This window comes from Hypanus sabinus, chromosome 28 (assembly GCF_030144855.1).
Source record: "Hypanus sabinus isolate sHypSab1 chromosome 28, sHypSab1.hap1, whole genome shotgun sequence".
Taxonomy (NCBI): domain Eukaryota; kingdom Metazoa; phylum Chordata; class Chondrichthyes; order Myliobatiformes; family Dasyatidae; genus Hypanus; species Hypanus sabinus.
This window is the reverse complement of record NC_082733.1, coordinates 23,598,267-23,619,923: the sequence shown is the minus strand read 5'-3', so window position 1 is coordinate 23,619,923 and position 21,657 is coordinate 23,598,267. Positions and strand designations below refer to the sequence as shown.

Here is a 21,657-nt window from a genome sequence, read left to right as displayed (position 1 = left end):
TTATCATCTAATGATCAACTCTTCTTGGTGCACAAATTTATCAGTGCTGTCCCAATTCTGCTCTTCAGTCCTGGAATATCTCACAAGTGCCGTCCATTTTACCTGCAGTGGGAGATCTCTGTGGTCATTTTGATAGTGGTGTACATTGCACCTGAGGCCAATGTCAAATAGGCTCTAGATTATCTGAGCAATGGGATTAACATGGACAAAACAGCACACCCTAATGCTTTCACCATCATTTTGGAGGATTTTAACCAGGCCAGCTTGAAAAAAAATCACTAAATGATTACCAACAACAAATCACTCGTAGTACCAAAGGAAACAAAACAGTGGACCACTGTTTCAGCAGCATCAAGAATGCCTACTGTGCTTTTCCAAGCCCTCACTTCAGAAGGTCTGATTACCTGGCTGTACTTCTACTCCCTGAGTATAGGCAGAGACTGACAACTACAGCATCAGTAATGAGGACTAAGAAGGTATGGACAAAGGAAGCACAGGGGTGCCTACAAGACTGCTTTGAATCAGTGGACTGGACTGTGTTCAGCAATTCATCTTCGAATCTGGATGAGTACACCACAGTTGTTACTGACTTCACTAAAACCTGTGTGGATGAGTGTGTGCCCACAAAAACTTCCTGTACATTCCCAAACCAAAAGCCGTGGATCAACCAGGAGGTACGCCATCTGCTGAGGGCTAGATCTGGGCATTTAAGTCTGGCGACTCAGAACTGTACAAGAAAGCCAGGTATGACTTGCAGAAGACTATTTCAAGGGCAGAGAGACAAATTTGAGTGAGGTTGGAGGCGACACTGGATGCACGACAACTCTCGTAGGGTTTGTAACACATTACTTCCTACAAAGTGAAACCCAATAACATGAATGGCAGTGATGCTTCACTACCAGATGAGCTCAATGCCTTCTATGCCCGCTTTGAAAGGGAGAACAGAACTACAGCTGTGAAGATCCCTGCTGCACCTGGTGATGCTGTGATCTCTGTCTCAGAGGCCGCTGTTAGATTGTCTTTAGGAAGGTGAACCCTAGCAAGAGGGCAGGACATGATGATGTACCTGGTAAGGCTCTGAAAACTTATGCCAACCAACTGGCGGGAGTACTCAAGGACATTTTCAACCTCTCACTGCTATGGTCAAAAGTTCCACTTATTTCAAAAAAGCAACCATTATACCAGTGCCTAAGAAGAGTAGCGTGAACTGACTTATTGACTATCATCCAGTAGCACTCACAGCTACAGTGATGAAATGCTTTGAGAGGTTGGTCATGGCTAGAATGAACTCCTCCCTCAGCATGGACATGGACCAACTGCAATTTTCCTATCGCCACAATAGGTCTATGGCAGACGCAATCTCAATGGCTCTTCACATGGCCTTAGATCCCCTGGACAATACAAACACCCATGTCAGGATGCTGTTTATTGACTATAGGTCAGTGTTCAACACTATCATTCCCACAATCCTGATCAATAAGTTACAGAACCTGGACCACTATACTTCTCTTTGCAATTGGATCCTCGACTTCTAACTGGAAGTCCCAAAAATGTGTGGATTGGTGATAATATCTCCTCCTTGCTGATGATCAACACTGGTGCACCTCAGGGGTGCGTGCTTAGCCCACGAATCTACTCTCTCTATACTCATGACTGTGTGGCTAGACATAGCTCAAATACCATCTATAAATTTGTTGATGAAACAACCATTGTTGGTAGAATCACAGATCGAGATGAGAGGATGTACAGGGGTGCGATATATCAGCTAGTTGAGTGGTGTCGCAGCAACAACCTTGCACTCAACGTTAGTAAGACAAAAAAGCCGATTGTGGACTATCAGGAAGGGTAAGATGAAGAAACATGAACCAAGCCTTATCGAGGGAGCAGAAGTGGAGAGAGTGAGCAATTTCAAGTTCTTGAGTGTCAAAATTGCTGAGGATCTAATTTGATCATATCAATGTAGTTTTAAAGAAGGCAAGAGAGTGGCCATACTTCATTAGGAGTTTCAAGAGATTTGGTCTGTCAATTAAAGTACTCAAAACCTTCTGTAGATGTACTGTAGACAGCATTCTGACAGGCTGATTATTGTAGGGGGCGGCGGGGGGGGGGGGGGGGGAGAAGGGTTGCTACTGCATAGGACCAAAAAAAGCTACATTAAGTAGTAAATTTAGTCGGCTCCATCTTGGGTACTAGCCTCCATAGTATCCTAGAAATCTTCAAGGAGCGGTGCCTCAGAAAGGCGATGTCCATTTTTAAAGACCCCCAGCACCCAGGCCATGCCCCTTTCTCATTGTTACCATCAGAAAGGAGGTACAGAAGCTTGAAGGCACACAGTCAACGATTCAGGAACAGCTTCTTCACCTCTGCCATTGGATTTGTAAATGGACATTGAACCCATGAAAACTACCTCACTTTCTGTTATATATGTTATTTGTTTTTGAAATATTTTTAATCTATTCAATCTACATATTTAAACTTACTGTGACTGAGTCCCCTTGCTGACATCAACAAGCAGCTGTTGTGGCACCACTCATCCAGGTGTGCTGTTTTGCTCCTGTAAGTTGGCTTATTGCTACTTATGATTTATCCAACAACAGTAAGAGACATTTAGACAGGCACTTTAAATAGGCAGGAAATAGAAAGAACCAGTGCCGTGGAAGGAAAACGGGATTAGTCAATGGGCAAAAAAAGGTTGGAATGAATACAGTGGGTTAAAGGGCCTGTTTCTGTGCTGTACAATCCTACGACTCTGAGATTTACCTAGGAGCAATTCCAGTACACCACTGTGCTAATAAAAGATGACTGTTTCTAGCAGCAGCAGAATATCACTCTCGAGATGTTCTGGTCTACATTCCTTCTGAACACTGCTAAGCATGACTGTCATCAGGTATGTGCAATGTATGGTACTACTGTCTTGCTTTGACTCAGATGCGAGTTAGTATTTCATTCTATATTTGCAACAGCTGTTTACCCTTGAGCTAAGCAGATAGTACTTTACAGTCCCTTAAAGTAGCAGCATGAAAACATCTTGGAGTCAAAATAATTACTGTATTTCAGTAATGAAATCCATTTTAATTGAACTTCCCATAATGAACCTTTAAGGCTTGTACTCTTTGAAAAGTGCACAGTAGTTTTATGTTTAAATGCAGAATGCGATTGAAATCCTGATTTTATTAATTCATCCAATACTATAAATATATCAATATGAGACAATCTTTTTACTAATTTACAGCTTATTAACCAGAGAAATTAGCCGTTGCAGTTGGAAATGAGCCATATCTAAAGTCATCATCTGTCTCATTATTTTTTGGCATTTAGCCTGCGAAGTGTGACCAGTCAGTTGATTTGAAAATTATTATGTGCATTCCAAGTTGACTCAGTTTTGGAATTTGGTCAGTACGTGCATTTAATATTTAAAATTAGATATATACATGGCAAAATGTCTTGTACCTTCATTATGAAATGTTAGGAATTTGTCATTTTGTTTTGTACTACAAAAAGGTGAATATGATTTAAGTTTTCAACTTACTGATTGATGCTGCTCTTGTATTACCTCTAGACATTTTACATTTCTACTGAGAAATTGATCATTATTTAATTTCATTAAATGTAAAGATTGCAAATCAAATGTGAAGAATACATCTTATTTCCAAAGGTTGGAAAATGTCCATTTTGATAATCAAGACCCAGCTGTTTCTGTTCTGGAGACTAATTGAATTGTTCAAGAATCTGTACAGTGTAAAATTTCCACCATTAGGATTTATGATTTATTATAATTATAATTCCCATGATCACAAAATTCTGCTGTTCTTGGAATCATCAAGAGCATTTTACATTCCTTCACTGGAATTTCTGTTGCATGAAGGAACAATGGCTTCCTTTGAAATGATCAAGAGATGTGAAATCTCTTTTGTGTACCAAGCCGAATAGTAATATACTATAAATATAGTATAATTATAGTACATGTATAGCTTTATTAATCGGCCAATACATATTGGTGCTGTTGGGGGGGGGGGGGGGGAAGGAGTGGGGAGGACTCCAGAATTCTCCATGAAATTTCCTTCAGCAGAGTAGAAGTGGCTTCATTTTACTTCCCAAAGGTGCCCAGAATTAATTGACCTTAAGTAGCACTTAAAGTTGCCCCATTTATTTCTTAAATAAATCGTCAACTAAGAAAGAAGGTTGATAATTGTTCACTCTACAGGGTGACAGAGTGTGAATGATTTTGAGCAGGCATTTTGGGTTCTGAAGCAATTCACCATTTTGCTTTGGCCTGCTTTATGCTTCTAAATTCATTTGATGTGAAAAAGTGTTAATTTGCTGTTAGGTAAACAAAGATAACTTCTCTAGTGAAGCATTGCTATAGAGTTAGGTGATTTTGACAAAAAAAAAGCAGCTGGCCTTGATACTGAGGCATAGGACTGCATTTATTTTGCTCTTTGGAATGTCTTGTTTTATCCTTCATACTCTTGGTATAATTTATTATGACTTTAAAATGAAAAATAGGGGTTTTTTAAAGTAAAGTGGTATTGCACCTTCATTTCCCATATTTTCAAGGATTTGCTTAACCCATTTTATCCCAAAATTAACTCCCTACATTTTGCTGAACTTAGGACACTTGGTTGGTTGACTGGGAAGTTGCCTGGTTTTAGATGATTGATGAGTGTGGTAATGTGGACTGGTTGTACTGAAGTGGCGACTTGGGGCTTTTGGGGTTTCATAAAACAACTGAGAACAAATTTGCAGTGATGGAACTTCGGATAGAATTCAGCACATGGAAGTGTGAGGGAAAGAGCCAGGTGCGTGAGGTGGAAACTTTTGTTATGCTGCACACAATAATTGTGGTAATTTTTTTTTGTGCTTGCTTCTTACAAAAAAAAAGCTACCAGACCCCAGTAATAACTAGATTTTAAACTTCTGTGCCAGGAAATTCTGGTTTTATTTTCTAATCATCCTCTGGAAATTTAGTCAAAATCCTGAGCATGTGGATGATGTAGCTGCTAGTTTATGCTATTTCATTAATATTTACATCAGAGTTTTATTGGTGAAACCCCATTTTTATGAAGCCAATTGTATTTCATGTTTGTTTTAATAAATGGCCAATTCATGCAGATGACTTTGGTTAAAACCGATGTCATTAAACTCTAAAGTTGTTTACACTGACAGCCCACATGTTATTCCTTACTGAACGTTGTTCAGTTCCAGGTACACTACAAACAATTTAGATGTTGATTTTTGGAATTTTCTACAAATGTGGAATGAGCTTCCTGTAGAAGTAGTAGAGGCCAGTTCAGTTGTGTCATTTAAGGTAAAATTGGATAGGTATATGGACAGGAAAGGAGTGGAGGGTTATGGGCTGAGTGCGGGTAGGTGGGACTAGGTGAGATTAAGGGTTCGGCACGGACTAGGAGGGCCAAGATGGCCTGTTTCCGTGCTGTGATGGTTATATGGTTATATGTGTACTTCATATTAGATTTTGTTCATGGTTCTTTACTTGATTCCAAAGAGTGAGGACCCTTAAGAAAAATAAATCATTGAGTAAAAGAATGGAATTTAAATTCTGTTCCAAAACCATGGATCAGTCACTTCACATTGCAAGAATGATCTTACTCCCACTGGAAAATCTGCAGTTCAGATTGTACAGATATAAACTCTCATCTGTGAGGAAAAGTGTTTCTATCTATCTATCTATCTATTTATTTAATGTGGAGTAGGCCCTTCTGCCCCGATAAGCCATGCTGCCCAGCAACCCCACAATCCCTATTAACCCTAAACTAATCACGGGACACTTTAACCTACTCAGTATGTCTTTGGACCGTGGGAGTCAACAGGAGCACCTGGGAGAAAGCCTACCCATTCTATGGGAGTGCAGAGTTTCCTTACAGAATGGTGCCGGAATTAAACTCCAGATCACCGTGAGCTGTTATAGCATCGTGTTAACTGCTGCGCTACCGTGGTGCCCACAGTACGTATCAAGGTAAAACTTCATAGTTTTTGAACAGCTTGATGCCTTTAAATAAATCCTTTGTGCTGATAGTCCAAAGGTGCAAAATAAAACAAAATTTGACCTAAGTCCCAAAGTAAACCATCTACTCGTTTAATACCATTATGAAATGAACTCTTAATACGTCAGCATACTGAGATAGTAAATGAAAGACAAGAACAAGTTTACTCTATTTGATTGCTTAAGTTTCAATTTTGTTTTTTAGGGTGAATGTGTAGTGTTCATTTCAACCAGTAGAAAAGTATGATCACATAGGTGACAGCTGAGAGTGATTTATTTTAAATAATAGATTAATGTATATTGATATGCATGTTTAATATCACTTAATTATGTTCACTTTGGAGTAAGCTCTAACTGATGGAACGACAGCAGCTTCGCTTTCCATTAATTTTATTTCCTCCTGTGAGGATGCACCTGCCATTTACTCCATACCTGATCACAACAGCATGGAGTGCACCACATGGAAACTGAAAGAACAAATCCACATCCTGTCTCAAATGGAACAGAACGTTAGAGTTCCAGCATGCTGTGTCACTGCACCTGCTGATCTTGAAAAGAATTTTTTTGTTAATCTTCCATTAAAGCTGTTTTATAATATGAAAATTGGAGTTTCCACGATTGATACCTTGGTCATTACAGTGACCCCCAAGCACTTGTTGACTCTTTCTGTGAATTGAGTTTTATTTTCTTGCAGTTTCTACTTGTTTCCCGTCTACCATTATTTTAATAGTACTTTAATGACTGATTTATTCTTCTCACTTGGTTTAAGAAAGATACCGTTGCGATCTTGTTAGTTAAACACACATTTTTTGTAGGACTATAACCAAGCCTATTTTTTTTGATTTATCTGTAACATAAACAGTAAGTCACTTCCTTGGAAAACACAGAGGATAATAACATGAAGTCAGCTTGATGCACACTGGAACTCCTGATTTTAATTACTATTTAACCCATTGGCAGATTTCCTCAAAGTTTGGATTTACTATTATTCACCCCTTTAAGTTCTTGAACTTTTGTTTCAGGCAATCTGTAGCACTAATATGATCCTCCATATTATCCAATTCATTAATCTTCACATTTATCTTCTAGATTAGCTAATTCCCTTTATTGTATATTTCATTATCCGTATCCCTTATTTTATACCCTTATTTATGTATGAATGTGGAAGATTTCATCTCAGACTGAACAATGTATATTGCAATTATATTAAGGTTGTCCTTAGTTTTGCTAATATTAACTTGGATCCTAAAATATTGGAGCAATTACAGCTAAAGTCTTAATGTCATTCATGCTGTGTTGTCATTAATGTTTTCACTGTTTCTATAAGGTCACCTAGAAGGCAAAGCATTGCACTTAGCAGCTGCATTACTCAGGGTGGGTGCTGAAATTGTGTTTCTTGATAATGGTCCAGATCACAATCTTCTGAAACATGAAGCCATGTTATCTGTGCTGGTGTCAAGAAACATGGGTTGCAAGAAATGAAAATGTGCTTTTTTAAAATTACTTTATTTTGTCCATATAAATTCCATGAGAGCTATATTCTCTAATCAGATTTTTTTTTTGGATTATGAGTTGTGAATCCCGTAAAAAGCAAAATTCCATGACCCAAAATGGCTATAATGCAAGATTACCAGTATGCCTGCAGGTTATTCAAGTTAAATTTGTTCCTAAAAGTAGCGTTTGATTATGGCCATTTTTTTTTAACATATAATGGTTACTGAGAAGATGCAATGTATATAGCCGTATATTCAGAACAGACAATCACAAATTAATCATTGGAAATCATCAAGCAGCACAATATATGTTTATATATTTTTAATTTTTATGTCTTTGTAAATGTTGTGGTTAATGTAACACTTTACAGGTTCATTTCCTGCTGCTGTCTGTAATAAGCTGGTACATACTCCCTGTGACAGCGTGGATTTCTTCCAGGCGCTGGGTTCTATGTTAGAACCAGAATAATGGCAACTCTTGCAGGCTACCCTCAGTGTATCATTAGACTGTGTGGTTTGACACAAATGATCATTTCACTGTAGGTTTCAGTGTATATATGACAATTAAAACTCTTCTTTATCTTTAATGTTTATTTTCTGTATGTAGAGTCTGTATTATGATTTCTTAATTGCTGGTTAATATTTTGTCTTCATGAGTTATTAGTTAAACTCTTGTCTTATTCTAAAACAATATGAATTAGAAACATATAATGGACTTTTCTACCCTCACATTTGGCCTGTAGTTCAATAAAATCATGGTAATCTTCTACTACTGTTCCATTTTCCTCCACTAATCAAAAAAGCCAGTATTGATGTTAATAGGCAGATATGTAATTTGATCTTCCAATTTCTGTGACTGAGTACTGGGAAACAAATTATCAAAGAGAAAATAATAAAAAGAGTGTTTAAGTACTTTTGTTCAACATGTGATGATGCCATAAGAGGATATGTTGAATAGAACATTCATCAGCTCTTTGAATCACCTGAATTCAGGACATATCTTGCTTAAACACTTCAGTATAGGAACATCTCAATCAAAATGGACTACTTTTCCATTCAAACTGACTCAATAATCACTATTATATCAAATAGTTATGAATAGAAAGGAGCATATGAATAGATAGGTGCATATGAATTGATCTCACTGGTGTTCTGGAGACTGAGATGTGACCTTGTAGGTTTTATAAGATTATAAAGGGTGAAGGTGGGCTAAATAATCTGTTCCATGGTGAGAGGGGAAACCTTTAAATCTGAGGGGCAAGTTTTGCATAGACAGGGTAATGTGTACATGGAACAAGTTGCCAGATGATAATTGCAGATGTAGATGCAGATATAATTGCAACATTTAAAAAGCATTTGAACAGGCACATGGATAGGAAAGGAATAGAGAGATTGAGCCAAATGTAGGAAATGGGAGATGTGCATCTTATTCAGCATGGATGAGTTGTGCTGACGAAACGTTTTCCACACAGTTGTACAGCTCTGTGGTTCTTTTTGCAGGGTATTAGGTGTTTGAACCAGGTTTCATTGCTTTCAAGAATTGGTACACTGTCAAAACAAGGACTTGTGGTTTTAGAGAAAAAAGCAACCATTTCACTGGCGGCCAATTCAATCAGAAAGATTCTTATGGCAAGTTCCCTAGGATTATGGGCCAAATGTGGACAACTGGGACTAGCATTTTTTGGCACCTTGGTTGTCACAGGCCAGTGGGGCTAAAGGTCCTGTTTTTGTTCTGTATGATGCCGTTACGATTTAATGAACATTTCCAAGTTTCAATTTAGTTTTGGAAATGAATTTATTTGATTTTAAAAAATGTTTTGGTCATATGGATGTTTCTTTTATATGTTTCCTTTAAGATCTGGGGCGATATCCAGAGCTTCAATGTGTGTATGTAGACAACAACATTCAATTATGTGGACTACCGTCTTATCTCTATAACAAAGTTATTGGCCACAGTGGGTAAGAGCATTTTGCTTTTCCTAATGAGTAATTAATCTTTAATTAACGTATCTGGATGCCATTAAGTGTGCAAAATGATATTTGAGCACATTAACTTGACAATTAGTTGCTTATAATCAAGGCAGTAATAAAATTCATAAAACTGAGTATCTTGACCATTCAAAGAAAGTTCAAAGTAAATTTATTATCAAAGTACATATATGTCATTATATACAACCCTATGATTTATTTTCTTGTGGGCATATTCAATAAATCTATAGAATAATAAACGTAACAGAATTGATGAAAGACCACCCAACTAGGGTGTTCAACTAGAATACAGGAGACAACAAACTCTGCAAGTTCAAAAGAAGAAATAATAATAAATACACAGTAAATACCAAAAACGAGATGAGTCCTTGAAAATGAGTCCATTGGTTGTTATGGACAAGCTGGGAAAAAGTCAAAGACAACTATTATCCATAGACATTGGAAAAGCTGGAGGTGTTGAATATATAGATGTTCATTATGTTATTTTAATTTGTGAATATAAAGATTTTGCACAGGTTGTGATGTTAGTTTGTGTTCATACAAAGTAAACTCCTTTGGTGTGTTCTTTTTTTATTGCCTGTTAATGGAACAATGAACAATGAGGGAATTGCAGCTAGACACTCAATGGCCACTTCATTGGATCCTGCTGTGGTCTTTCGCTGTTGTGGCCCATCAACTTCAAGGTTCGACATGTGTGTTCAGAGATGCTCTTCTGCACATCAATACTGCAACTGTGGTTATTTAAGTTACTGTCACATTCCTGTCAGTTTGAACCATTCTGGCCATTCTCCTCTGATTAACAAGGCATTTTTGTCCGCTGAACTGCCATACACTGGATGTTTTTAGTTTCTCGCACCATTGAGACCGACGTGTGTGAAAATCCCAGGAGATCAGTTGTTTCTGAGTTACTCAAACCACCCCGTCTCGCACCAGCACTCATTCCACTGTCCAAGTCATTTAGATCACATTTCCTCCCCATTCTGATATTTGGTCTGAACAGCAACTGAATCTCTCGACTGTGTTTGTATGCTTTTATGCATTGGGTTGCAGCCGCATGGTTGGCTGATTAGATACTTATGTTAATGAACAGGTGTGTGGGTGTGGGTGACAGGGTGGAGATACATCTCTACCAAAGGGGTGTTGGGTGCTCCTTCCTTCTGCTAGCCTGCAGGTCACCCTGCTTAGCCCTTCTCCCCCACCACCCAACCAGGGTCACATGAAACCATAGGAACAAGTGTTGGATAGTCGTATGAGCAGTTGGTGGATTTCACAAATCTTGGTTATGCAACTACTGATGTCAGGCAGACAATCTCTGAAGAGTATTGTTAATGGCTAGGGAGTCCCTGCATGTATTGATATGGCCCAGAAGAAGACAATGGCAAACCATTTGTGTAGAAAAATTTACCAAGAGCAATCATGGTCATCAGACCGTGATCTCCTATGTCATATGATATGCCACATAATGATGATGATGCAATGGTACCCGGTAATGTGGACACTAGGTGTATATTAACGTAAGTATAAGATTTTGATGAGGTCATGACTTGTGTTACTAGAACTTCAGCCTTGCTGCTCAAGGTTGTGTAATTGTCAGTTCCTTTAATTACCTGGTGATTTTCCCATTTGAGAATTATAATACTGAGTTTAGTTTGTCAGTTTGTTAAAATCTTAAAAAAGCATGAACAGGAATATAGAATGTTATCAAGTTCTGTAAAGTTTACAGCTTTGTCTGTTTATTATTTGCCTGTTTAGGCTTTGATTTCAGCCTGTGAATCTGTACTGAGGGATAAACTATGGCCATTCTTTGCTAGGATACCTTGTTACGTATCCCGTAACTGGATCACTTACCAGCAAAGATAGAGAGGTCCATTGAAGTCTGATGGCACTATTTTCAAACGTTTTTATTTATAAAGGGGCACAAAAGTAAGGTTAATACAAACATTCAGATAATGCACGTTGTCAATACACAATCTAAAGCGCGGGTATAGTAATAATCATCATTAAGAAATGAGCTCTACTGTTGTCTAGGGGATAATATATTGCATTGGAAATATAAAAGTCACTCAGAAGTCTGCAGGCTTCAGCCTTTTGGGAATCGCTGGGTTTCACGTGTTGCAACAGAGAGAGAGAGAGAGATTGGTGAGAAAAGGAAGGCTTGCCCGGGTCTTTATGAAGCACTCCGTTGAATCAGGGGAGCGTTGGTTCCCCATTGTTAGTTCGAAGTCCTTTTCGGTGATATCAGCCTCCCGCTCCCCAGGCAAAGGAGAAACGGAACGCACGTGGCTTTCTTCAAAATGGCTTCCCGCTACGACGGGATCGCTGTGGTGTCCTCTTGGTGCGTCTGAAGGGGCTGTCCCCCCCCCCAGACCCTCCTTTATACTTCCTCACGGGGTCGCAGGTGTCAATCAGGTTGGGATGATGCAATCTCTCTCTCAACCAGCCCACTTTGCCTGAGGGCTTTACACGTGGTCTCCATGAGACAATAGTCAATGTCGCCTTATTTTGCATCCCGGTGGAACGCAGTATTTGGCACGTCTCTCTCTCTCCCACTTCCTGTGTCTATTCAGCACGTCTCTCTCTCTCCCACTTCCTGTGTCTATTCAGCACGTCTCTCTCTCTCCCACTTCCTGGGTCTACTGACCCCCCCCCCCCTCAACTAGTGCTCTTGCAATTCTCACAAAGGAGGGGGCTGGGATCATAACACCTACCCTCTAAAAAAAAACGTTTTTACCAGCGGTTAAAACGGAGTGGTACACAGTCTTACAGGATTTTTTTGAATCTAACACAATGCACAAGCTTTGCTTTTCACAGAGTACTACCGTTATACATTCAAGTAAGTAAACAGTTAACGATTACAGTGTCCCTTTCTTTAATATCTTAACATCGTGTAAATAACCACCTATTTTTTTCAGCAACCAAACTAAGGAGGTGTGATCTTAGCTTAGGTGCATCTACAAAAGTTTATGCAAATACTAATCGTTTCGGTTGTTTTACTTAACCGGAAGGTCTCCAAAGGGGCGGTCTTTATTATTCACAGGCTTTGGCACAAACCCGTTCAACCTGCTTTGCTGTTTAAAAATGGCATCCCCATTAACCGTCGCCTCTTTTCCGGCGAGACCCCCCGTGGGGAACTTGAGTAATTTGGCGTGGTGAACTCCCGCCCGCCTCGTTCATCGGGGTTATTTTATCAACACCATGCCCCAAACTTAGACCATTTCCCCCCAATTCTTTAATCTTACCCAGGTGGCTAGCCCTTTTGTCAGAACCCTTCAGGCTATTGATTTTTAATTTGAACTCTTCGTTCAAGTAGCATTTCGAATGCGGCCTCTTCACACCCCATCCTGGCATAACAATAGAGTGGGGGGCCCTGCTATCTCCCGGCTCACTCTGTGAGCGATCTGCCAGGTTTAAGATTTCATCCTTCGATTTGGGGACTACAGACTTTCCGTTTCCTTCAATAATAATCCTCATCCCCCCCATTCTTAAATTCAGCATTAACTTTGAACCCACCTTCGAGTACAAATACCGGGGAACTCACACTTCCCACGGTTACCAAGGTTAACCCTTTTTTCACTGAACCAAGTCTATCTGACCCACAAGGACGGTCGCCCCGTTCCACTGAATCAAATACCTCAGACTTCTTCTGAGCTCCGTTACCAGGTTCAGCACCAAGTGCATCCTCTTCTTGGACACACTCAAACGGGACATTGGCCTCTTCCAGGCTTTCAACACCTGTGCCTTTTTCAAATTCTAACTTCCCCTGATCCTCCCAGTTACTCTTTGGGCAGCTCCCACCCGGGGAAGGCGCAACCCTGCGAGCTGAAACAACCTCCTCGGCCTTCTCAGCAGACTTCCTCAAGGCAAGGATACCCGTTCCCTCTAGGACTGCCCTCATCTCATTATCGGGAACACCTTTAGAACTCTCAACTTCTTCAAACAATTCTGCCAAACCAGGCAGATCATCCATGTCCAACTCTGGACCCTTTAACAGCTTTATCTGTTTCTCATCTTTATTTCCTACCTCTAGGACCTTTTTCTTCACTAAGGGCAGATCTAACTCCTCTCCCTTACCCCCTTTCACTTTACTATTCTTCGTCTTTCCACCCCTTACACCCTCGTGGCACAGGGTCGGTAAAGACGTCTCGGCCAAATCAAAACTGGCTAATTTTAAACTGCTCCTGTTCTCAGCTGCCGCTCTCGACAGGCTGCGAGTGACCGCGCAGGCGGTATAGATCTTAGGATCTGAGGGAGTGGCCTCAACCCTCGCAGGCTGGGTGGTCAGCTTCACGGCTGCACCCCACATCTTCCCACCCGCTGGGTCGTTCCCCAGAAGGACGTCCACGCCTTCCGCCGGCAACTCCAGCAGGACCCCCAGTTCCACTGATCCCGACACCAACTCACAATCTAGAAGGACCCGATGCAAAGGCACCACTTTGGTCCATTTTCCTGTTCCTCTCAGGGCTACCTCTCCCTTCTGAGGCCCGGATTTTAACACTTTTCGGCTAATCAATGATAGCTCCGCCCCGTGTCTCTCCAAATCCGTACGGGAATTGGTGGGTCCCCCTCCCTCAAAGACACGGTGCCGTGTGACAGATAAATCTCAGACCCCTCGCGCACTCTGCTTACCCGGCACCCTCTTGCCGATTCTCTGACTAGCACTGCACGCCCGATAGGGACCGCTGCTTTCCCTTTTTCTGGATCCTTTCTCGGAGCAAAGCACTGAGATGCAATAACCCTTCCACAATTAAAACAGGTCAAGCCCGGAAATCTCTGGCTGTCTTGCCTTTCCCCCTCAACCTTAACACTAGCTCCCGGCGGGACCTCTGCCTCACTCGGCGGACTTCCTCGATCATTCCCACGGTCTCTCTGGAAACTTTTATTCGAGGAAAACTGTGCCTTGTGGGTTAGGGCATATTCATCTGCGAACCTAGCAAATTCTGAGATGGACCTAGTCGGCCTCTCGTTCAAATACATCTGGATCTCCTCCGGAACACAACCTTTAAATTCCTCAATCAAAAGTAACTCCCTGAGACGCCCATAATCCTCGTCCACCCTTTCCGCGGTGCACCAACGGTCCAAGAGCACCCCCTTCTCATGGGCTAGCTCGGTATACGTTTGATTCCACCCTTTCCTGAAATTTCTAAACTTTTGTCTATAGGCCTCAGGTACCAATTCGTAAGTCCGGAGAATGGCCTCCTTTACTTCAGCATAATTCTCCGCTTCTCCCTCCTCCAGGGACAACGTTGGGCCTTCCCCTTTAACACACTTTGTAACAACGCCACCCACTGCTCTTTTGGCCACTTCTGATTTACTGCCACCTTTTCAAAAAGCAAGAAATAACTATCAACATCTGTCTCCTCGAACGGAGGTACCAATCTCAACTCCCTACTAACATTAAACCGCTCCGCTCGGTCTAACTCTTGATCTCTTAGCTCGTTCCTTATCTTCTCTATCTCCAAGTCATGTTTCCTCTGTTTCTCTTTCTCCTCATACTCTCTTTGCTTTTCCCTCTCTTTCTCGGCTGCTTCTAGCTCCTTTAGCTGAATTTCATGCTGTCTTTGCCTCTCAGCTTGGTCCTGCTCCTTTTTCACCTCTAACCCCTTTAGTTGTGGAGCTCATGGTCCCGTTTTGCCTCTAGCTCCTTTAGGTGGAACGCCTGCTCCCTTTCTCTCTCAGCTGCTTCCAGCTCTTTTAACTTAATTTCATATTCCAACCTTAATTTCTCCACCTCTAACTGAGCCGTCCCACTTGATGTTACCTTTTCAGGGATATCTTCCAATACCTCAGCTTCAAACACATTCTTCCCAATGTAATACTGAATTATGGCCCTTCGCACCTCCCGCTTTTTCATGGACGACCTCACTTCTGCGAAGTTCAACCCTTCACCAAATTTAACAAGTCTGATTTGGTGGCTGCCTGTAGCGCCCCCACAGTCGGGTTTTTCATAAATTCACCCATGTCTATCTTTGCTGGTTTCCCGTCTGGCTACCCGCGTAACCAGATTCAAGTTTTGGACTTACAAGCCCGATTCACTGGCCTCCCAATTTGGTGTCAAATCCCAAATCCCAAATGTCAAATTTGGAGACGAGAAACCCCAAGTTGTTACGTATCCCGTAACTGGATCACTTACCAGCAAAGATAGAGAGGTCCATTGAAGTCTGATGTCACTATTTTCAAACGTTTTTATTTATAAAGGGGCACAAAAGTAAGGTTAATACAAACATTCAGATAATGCACGTCGTCAATACTCAATCTAAAGCGTGGGTATAGTAATAATCATCATTAAGAAATGAGCTCTACTGTTGTCTAGGGGATAATATATTGTCCGTTGGATATATAAAAGTCACTCAGAAGTCTGCAGGCTTCAGCCTTTTGGGAATCGCTGGGTTTCATGTGTTGCGACAGAGAGAGAGAGAGATTGGTGAGAAAAGGAAGACTTGCCCGGGTCTTTATGAAGCACTCCATTGAATCAGGGGAGCGTTGGTTCCCCATTGTTAGTTCGAAGTCCTTTTCGGTGATATCAGCCACCTGCTCCCCAGGCAAAGGAGAAACGGAACGCACGTGGCTTTCTTCAAAATGGCTTCCCACTACGACGGGATCGCTGTTGTGTCTTCTTGGTGCGTCTGAAGGGGCTGTCCCCCCCCCCAGACCCTCCTTTATACTTCCTCACGGGGTCGCAGGTGTCAATCAGGTTGGGATGATGCAATCTCTCTCTCAACCAGCCCACTTTGCCCGAGGGCTTTACACGTGGTCTCCATGAGACAATAGTCAATGTCGCCTTATTTTGCATCCCGGTAGAACGCGGTATTCGGCACGTCTCTCTCTCTCTCCCACTTACTGTGGCTATTCTGCACATCTCTCTCTCTCCCACTTCCTGAGTCTACTGACCCCCCCCCCCCCTCAACAAGTGCTCTTGTGATTCTCACAAAGGAGGGGGCTTTGCCTGTTTCGGCTTTGATTTCAGCCTGTGAAACTGTACTGAGGGATGAACTATGGCCATTCTTTGCTAGGATACTTAAACTTTTGAAGTGACTGATAGAATAAAGAAGGATAGACCTGGTATAAAAAATGGGATAAAGGTAGTAGAGTGGAAAGATTTTTGCTTAGCAAATTAAGCGATGGTTATTTTTCATGCAGCTAAGAAATGGCAAATTTTAAAGAACTTATTTAGTGGTTGTTCTGGTGATGTAGAATAAACTGAGAAATTAGATATGCAGGTTACAAAGGTAATATAATAATCATGATACTTTAATTTCCATATTCTGTATATTAGACACACCAAATTTGCTGCGATATGTGGACTATGAATTCATGGAGAGTAATTGAAATACCTTATTTAGATTAGAACCAATGAGTGAACAGGCAATGGGTAACAAAAATAGAAGATGTTAGAAATCTCATCTACGAAAAGAGAAACAGTTTATATTTCAGGTCTTTAATATTTTTTCAGAACTGGAAAAAGAGGATGATATAAATTAGTTTTCAGTACCAGAGGAGGCTGGGGAGGAACGTGTACAGTAAGTGAAGTATCTGTGATAGGATGAATGGAAATGGCTTAATGTGCCCAGTTAGCAATATATTAAGCTTCTAGGTTTGATTAGTGAGTTACTTATTAATAGTGAGTTGGTGGGCAGTCTGGTAGCCTAGACTTGTAACTATAGGATATGAGAGACTGAGTTAGTGCAATCATGCAATAATAAAAGCAATAAAAGAATATGCTGGAAAATCTAACCTTGCCAAGTAGTATCTATTGAAATGGAACTATTTAATGTTTCAGATGAAGAACTATTCTTCAGACCTGAGGAAGATTGAAATAAGTTTTCTCCTACAGTTCACTCCCCATTCTTCTCCAGCCCATTACTTTTCCCACCCACCTGGCTTCACCTGTTAACTTTACAGCTAGCCTCCTTCCCTCTCCCCCCACCTTTTTATTCTGGCAACTTCCCCCTTCCTTTCCAGTCCTGAAGAAAGGTCTTGGCCTGAAATGTTGACCGTTCTTTCATTTCAATAGATGCTGCCTGACCTGCTGAGTTCCTCCAGGATTTGTGTGTGCTGCTTTGAAATAAGTTAATCGATGTAGGTATGCTAAGAAAAGCTCTGATAGGTTGAATGCATTGGCACATGAGATGAGGTATAATGTGTGTAGTTCGCTGCTGATGTGGTTCTGGAATATTAGGAAATGTTCAGCCAACCTGATTGTTCCCTGAGGGCAAGAAACATATGATGGCAAGCAGTGGTTCTTATCCAGAGCTTTTGTCTAACTGAAGGTTCTGTGATATTACATTGAAGAGGAGTTGAGGTCAGCATAGAGCAGCAATGGTCACATTAAATGTGGTGGCAAGCCTGGGGAGTCTGGTGGCCGAGTCCTGCTCCCATTTTCTAGTGCTCTGGTGTAAACTTAGAGAATTTGATGTTATGTCAAGAAGCTGCAACGTGTCCAAATGGAAGATGAGGCATTGTTCCTCTTGCTTGCACCGGGTCTCCTTATAACAGTGCAGGAGGCCACAAACAGAGGGGTCAGTGGGAGTGGGGTGATGAAATTGTAGATAATTAGCTCCAGGTTATTGCTATATACTGAGTGCAAGTGTTCCTTAAAGCAATTATCAAATCCATATTTAGTTGATTCATGCAGTTTTGAGATCTGAAAGTAGTACTGAGGAAATCAATGGCACCTGAAAGGCAGTAAATCTATAGAGACTCCAGAGTTGCTGCCTGAATTCTCTGTATTTTCAGCATTTTCTGTTTGTACGTTGGAGTGCTTTTGGCTTGAACTTGCAGTATTTTTATTTTGCTCTCCATGAGCTTTGTGTTAAAGTAGGTCATAAAGTGATGAACTTTACTTTTGTAAGTTTGTAGATTACTGGGTTGTGAAACCCATTGATTACTGGGATTATAGGGATAGAAGAATATTTTTTAATAAACCAGGAAGTTGCTGTCAGGAATGTCCTGCTCCTGCAGAAACTGAGCAAGATCAGTATCGTGACGCTAAAATACACAAAGCAGTATGATCTTCCCGTACTTTGATTATATACGTTCAGTTAACTAACCTGGAAAAACCTCCCTCAAAGACTAAATCTGAAGTTTTATTTTCTGCCAATCAACCTCCTGGGACTAAAAATTAGTTTTCATAAATGTAATTCATTCATTTTAATTTTAATTACTGTTAAAGTGTTCAAAGAAATAAAAGGCTTTAAATAAAACTCTTGGACTTTTTATCTCCCCACAGCATGCTTTCCCTTTCACCTTAACACTTTTTCTGCCTAATTTGATAATCAATTAAATCTCTGACTGACCATCCCTGCTTCAAACTTGCTTTCATTTATAAGCAATGCTTCAAACTCATGATTAGTTAAGGAGATACTTGCTTGCCCATTCACCAAGGTTCCAGGTTCTCTGCAGCATGCGTTAGTTCAATTCTCAATTCAGAGCAAGTCCCAGTGCAAAGTCCCGTAGAAAGCCTATTGGTAAGTGTAGTAAATAGCTGGAATTGCTCATGTACTGCTGCTAGCAAAATCTTGCTCAATAGAATTTATTCATCTGACCTCATATAGAAACCAAATTACTCACATCATGTTTGTAATGTTTTTCTCTCTCAAGTTCAAGTTCAAATTCAAGTTTGTCATTCAACCATACACACGTATACAGCTAAATGAAACATCGTTCCTCTGGGGCCCAGGTGCAAAACACAGTACGTATAGTTACACACAGCGCATATACTTGTGATCGACCACATACAGTCACAAAATAGTATTAGCACAAGTCCCTGATTGGCATGGCAGAAAGATTGGCAGATTGATGTAAAGTGTGAGGTCCATGTTTATGTAAAACAGTGTAACGTTATGGACACTAATGTAATTAAATGGACAGTAGTGTAAGTATGTGAAGCTGCAGCAATAAAAGATGAAAAGTGAGTCTGTGAATTGGAGAATGAGGTGCAGGCCTACAGGGCATTCCGACACGGTTACATGTGTGCTGGGTGGCGGCAAGGTGTTAGGAAGTCTAACAGCCTGGAGGAAGCAGCCATTACTCAGCCAGATAGTTCTTGCTCTTATGCTGTGGTACATGACACAGTAAAACAGTTATTAAGGGTCAAGGGAAGGTAAACAGTGTAAAGAAATCAGCCTTCTGTCAAACAAAACACTTGTAGGAAAGAATAAATGATAACCAAGACATTAGGATATCCAATATAAGAAAAATCTTCACACACCAGTAGATATTCTGATCTGAATCCATGTTACAGTACTTACAAAAAATGTGACTCTACAGAATAGTGGATTCCGGTTAATTGGGCACATCAGGATCAGTACACCTTGGCTCAATTAAAGCAGCTGCCCAATTAGCCAAAGTTTCATGGAAATAGTTAAAAACGTGCAAAAAAGACAAACTACTGTTTAGCTGAGTAATAAATTATGTATTTAAATGAAACGCAGAACAAATTAGAAGATAAACAATACTACTACAGTACTATAAAACTTCGTGTGTGGCCTAATTGGAATATTGTGTGCAATTTTGCTCACCTACCTACAGGCCGGCTGGTGGCGTAGTGGCATCAGCGCTGGACCTTGAGGCGAGAGGTCCCGAGTTCGAATGTCCCAATTCCAAATCCAGCACACTCTCCCTTTAACAGCTGGTGATCTCTTTTTAAAAAAAAAACTCACCCGGCAGAAGGCAATGGCAACCCACTGCTGTAACTTGCCTCGTACGCGATTTCCCAATACGTCAGAGTGGCGTGGAAGGAAATCGTCCGCTACCTGGAAATAATTCTGGATGCGACATACCTACTACCTACAGGAAAAACATGTTGGAAGAGTACAGAAAAAAATTTTCAAGGATGTTGCCAGGTCTGGAGGACCTGATTCCTCAGGAAAGATTGAATACGTGTAAGGATTCTATTCCTTAGAATGTAGAAGAATGAGAGGAAATTTGATAGAGGTATACAAAATTATGAAGGATATAGATAGGGCAAATGCAAGCAGGCTTTTTCCACTGAATTTGGGTGGGTCGTGGGTTAAGGGTAAGGTGAAAAGTTTAAGGGGAACATGAGGGAAACTTCTTCACTGAGAAGATTGTGAGAGTATGGAATGAGCTTCTAGTTCAAGTGATGCATGTGAGCTTGATTTCAACATTTAAGAGATGTTTGGTAAGCTACATGGATCGTAGGGGTATGGAGGGCTATGGTCCTGGTGCAGGTCGATGGGAGTAGGCAGTTTAAATAGTTTTGGCATGGACTAGATGGGCTGAAGGGCCTTTTTCAGTGACTCTAAGAATGGTGTAGTGTTTAAGTGTACACGACAGATGCCAGTTAAAAACTTTGGCAACGGTCTCTTGTCCCAAGTAAGCGGCAGAATATCCCAAATAAAGGGAAAGGTTCTCAGTTATTTTCTTGATTAATTTTTGTTCTTTAAGTTCTCTCAAATTAACAGCTGCCCAGATTAACTATTGGCCCAATTAACCAGAATCCACTCTACTGACTTATGAATATAATTTTGTTTCCTATTTAATCATAGTTGCGGTTTCTCAACACAAGATGAAGATGTGAAGCTGTCATTTTCCCATAAACAGATGACCATCATTCTGCCAAATGAAATCCTGGGAATAGGAACAGAAAATGACCCTGTGCCAACCCTTCAAGAAATGGTTATGAGAACTATCTACAGTGTTTTCCGAATATCTGAGAAAGGCATGTTTAACTAGTAATCCTTTTATTGAGAATGACTGATAATATGAATAATTGGTTTTATAGTTTTAACATTAAAATGCTTTTATTACAGTACTATAAAGATGATGCTGCCCTACATGCCAGCGGGGTTAACAGGCAATAACTATAAGAATGATAACCATCTCATCAATTTTGTAATAAATACAGGAAATGGGTTAGGCTATCCCTTCCATAAGGTTTTAGACTATTCGCCTCACTTCCATAATAGTATTATTGCTATTTTCTTTAATTCTTTTAGCATCCACTGGTTGATTTATCATTTCCCTACTCTTCACTAATTTTGCAATAATTTGTATTCCTTCATTTAGACAGCCTATTTCTAATGGCTAAAATGCCATTAATTCTAGCTGATTGGCAAAGGATCCAGTCTAAGTGGTCAGCCTTTTCATTTTTCCCTTATGTTGCCTTGCCACCTGAACAAGCTCTCTGCTACTCATTATAATCATTGCACT

General features: G+C 40.6%; 1 protein-coding gene across 4 annotated transcripts in view; it reads left to right on the top strand.

Moving 5' to 3' along the window:
* lrrc28 (leucine rich repeat containing 28) overlaps positions 1 to 21,657 on the top strand; it is an 88,248-nt gene that overhangs the window by 52,585 nt on the left and 14,006 nt on the right. For all 4 annotated transcript variants that reach the window (XM_059952717.1, XM_059952716.1, XM_059952715.1 and 1 more), the window contains 2 exons: positions 9,354 to 9,456; positions 20,994 to 21,166. In XM_059952717.1, coding sequence (XP_059808700.1) covers positions 9,354 to 9,456; positions 20,994 to 21,166 — 276 coding nt within the window. The remainder of the gene's footprint in view (positions 1 to 9,353; positions 9,457 to 20,993; positions 21,167 to 21,657) is intronic.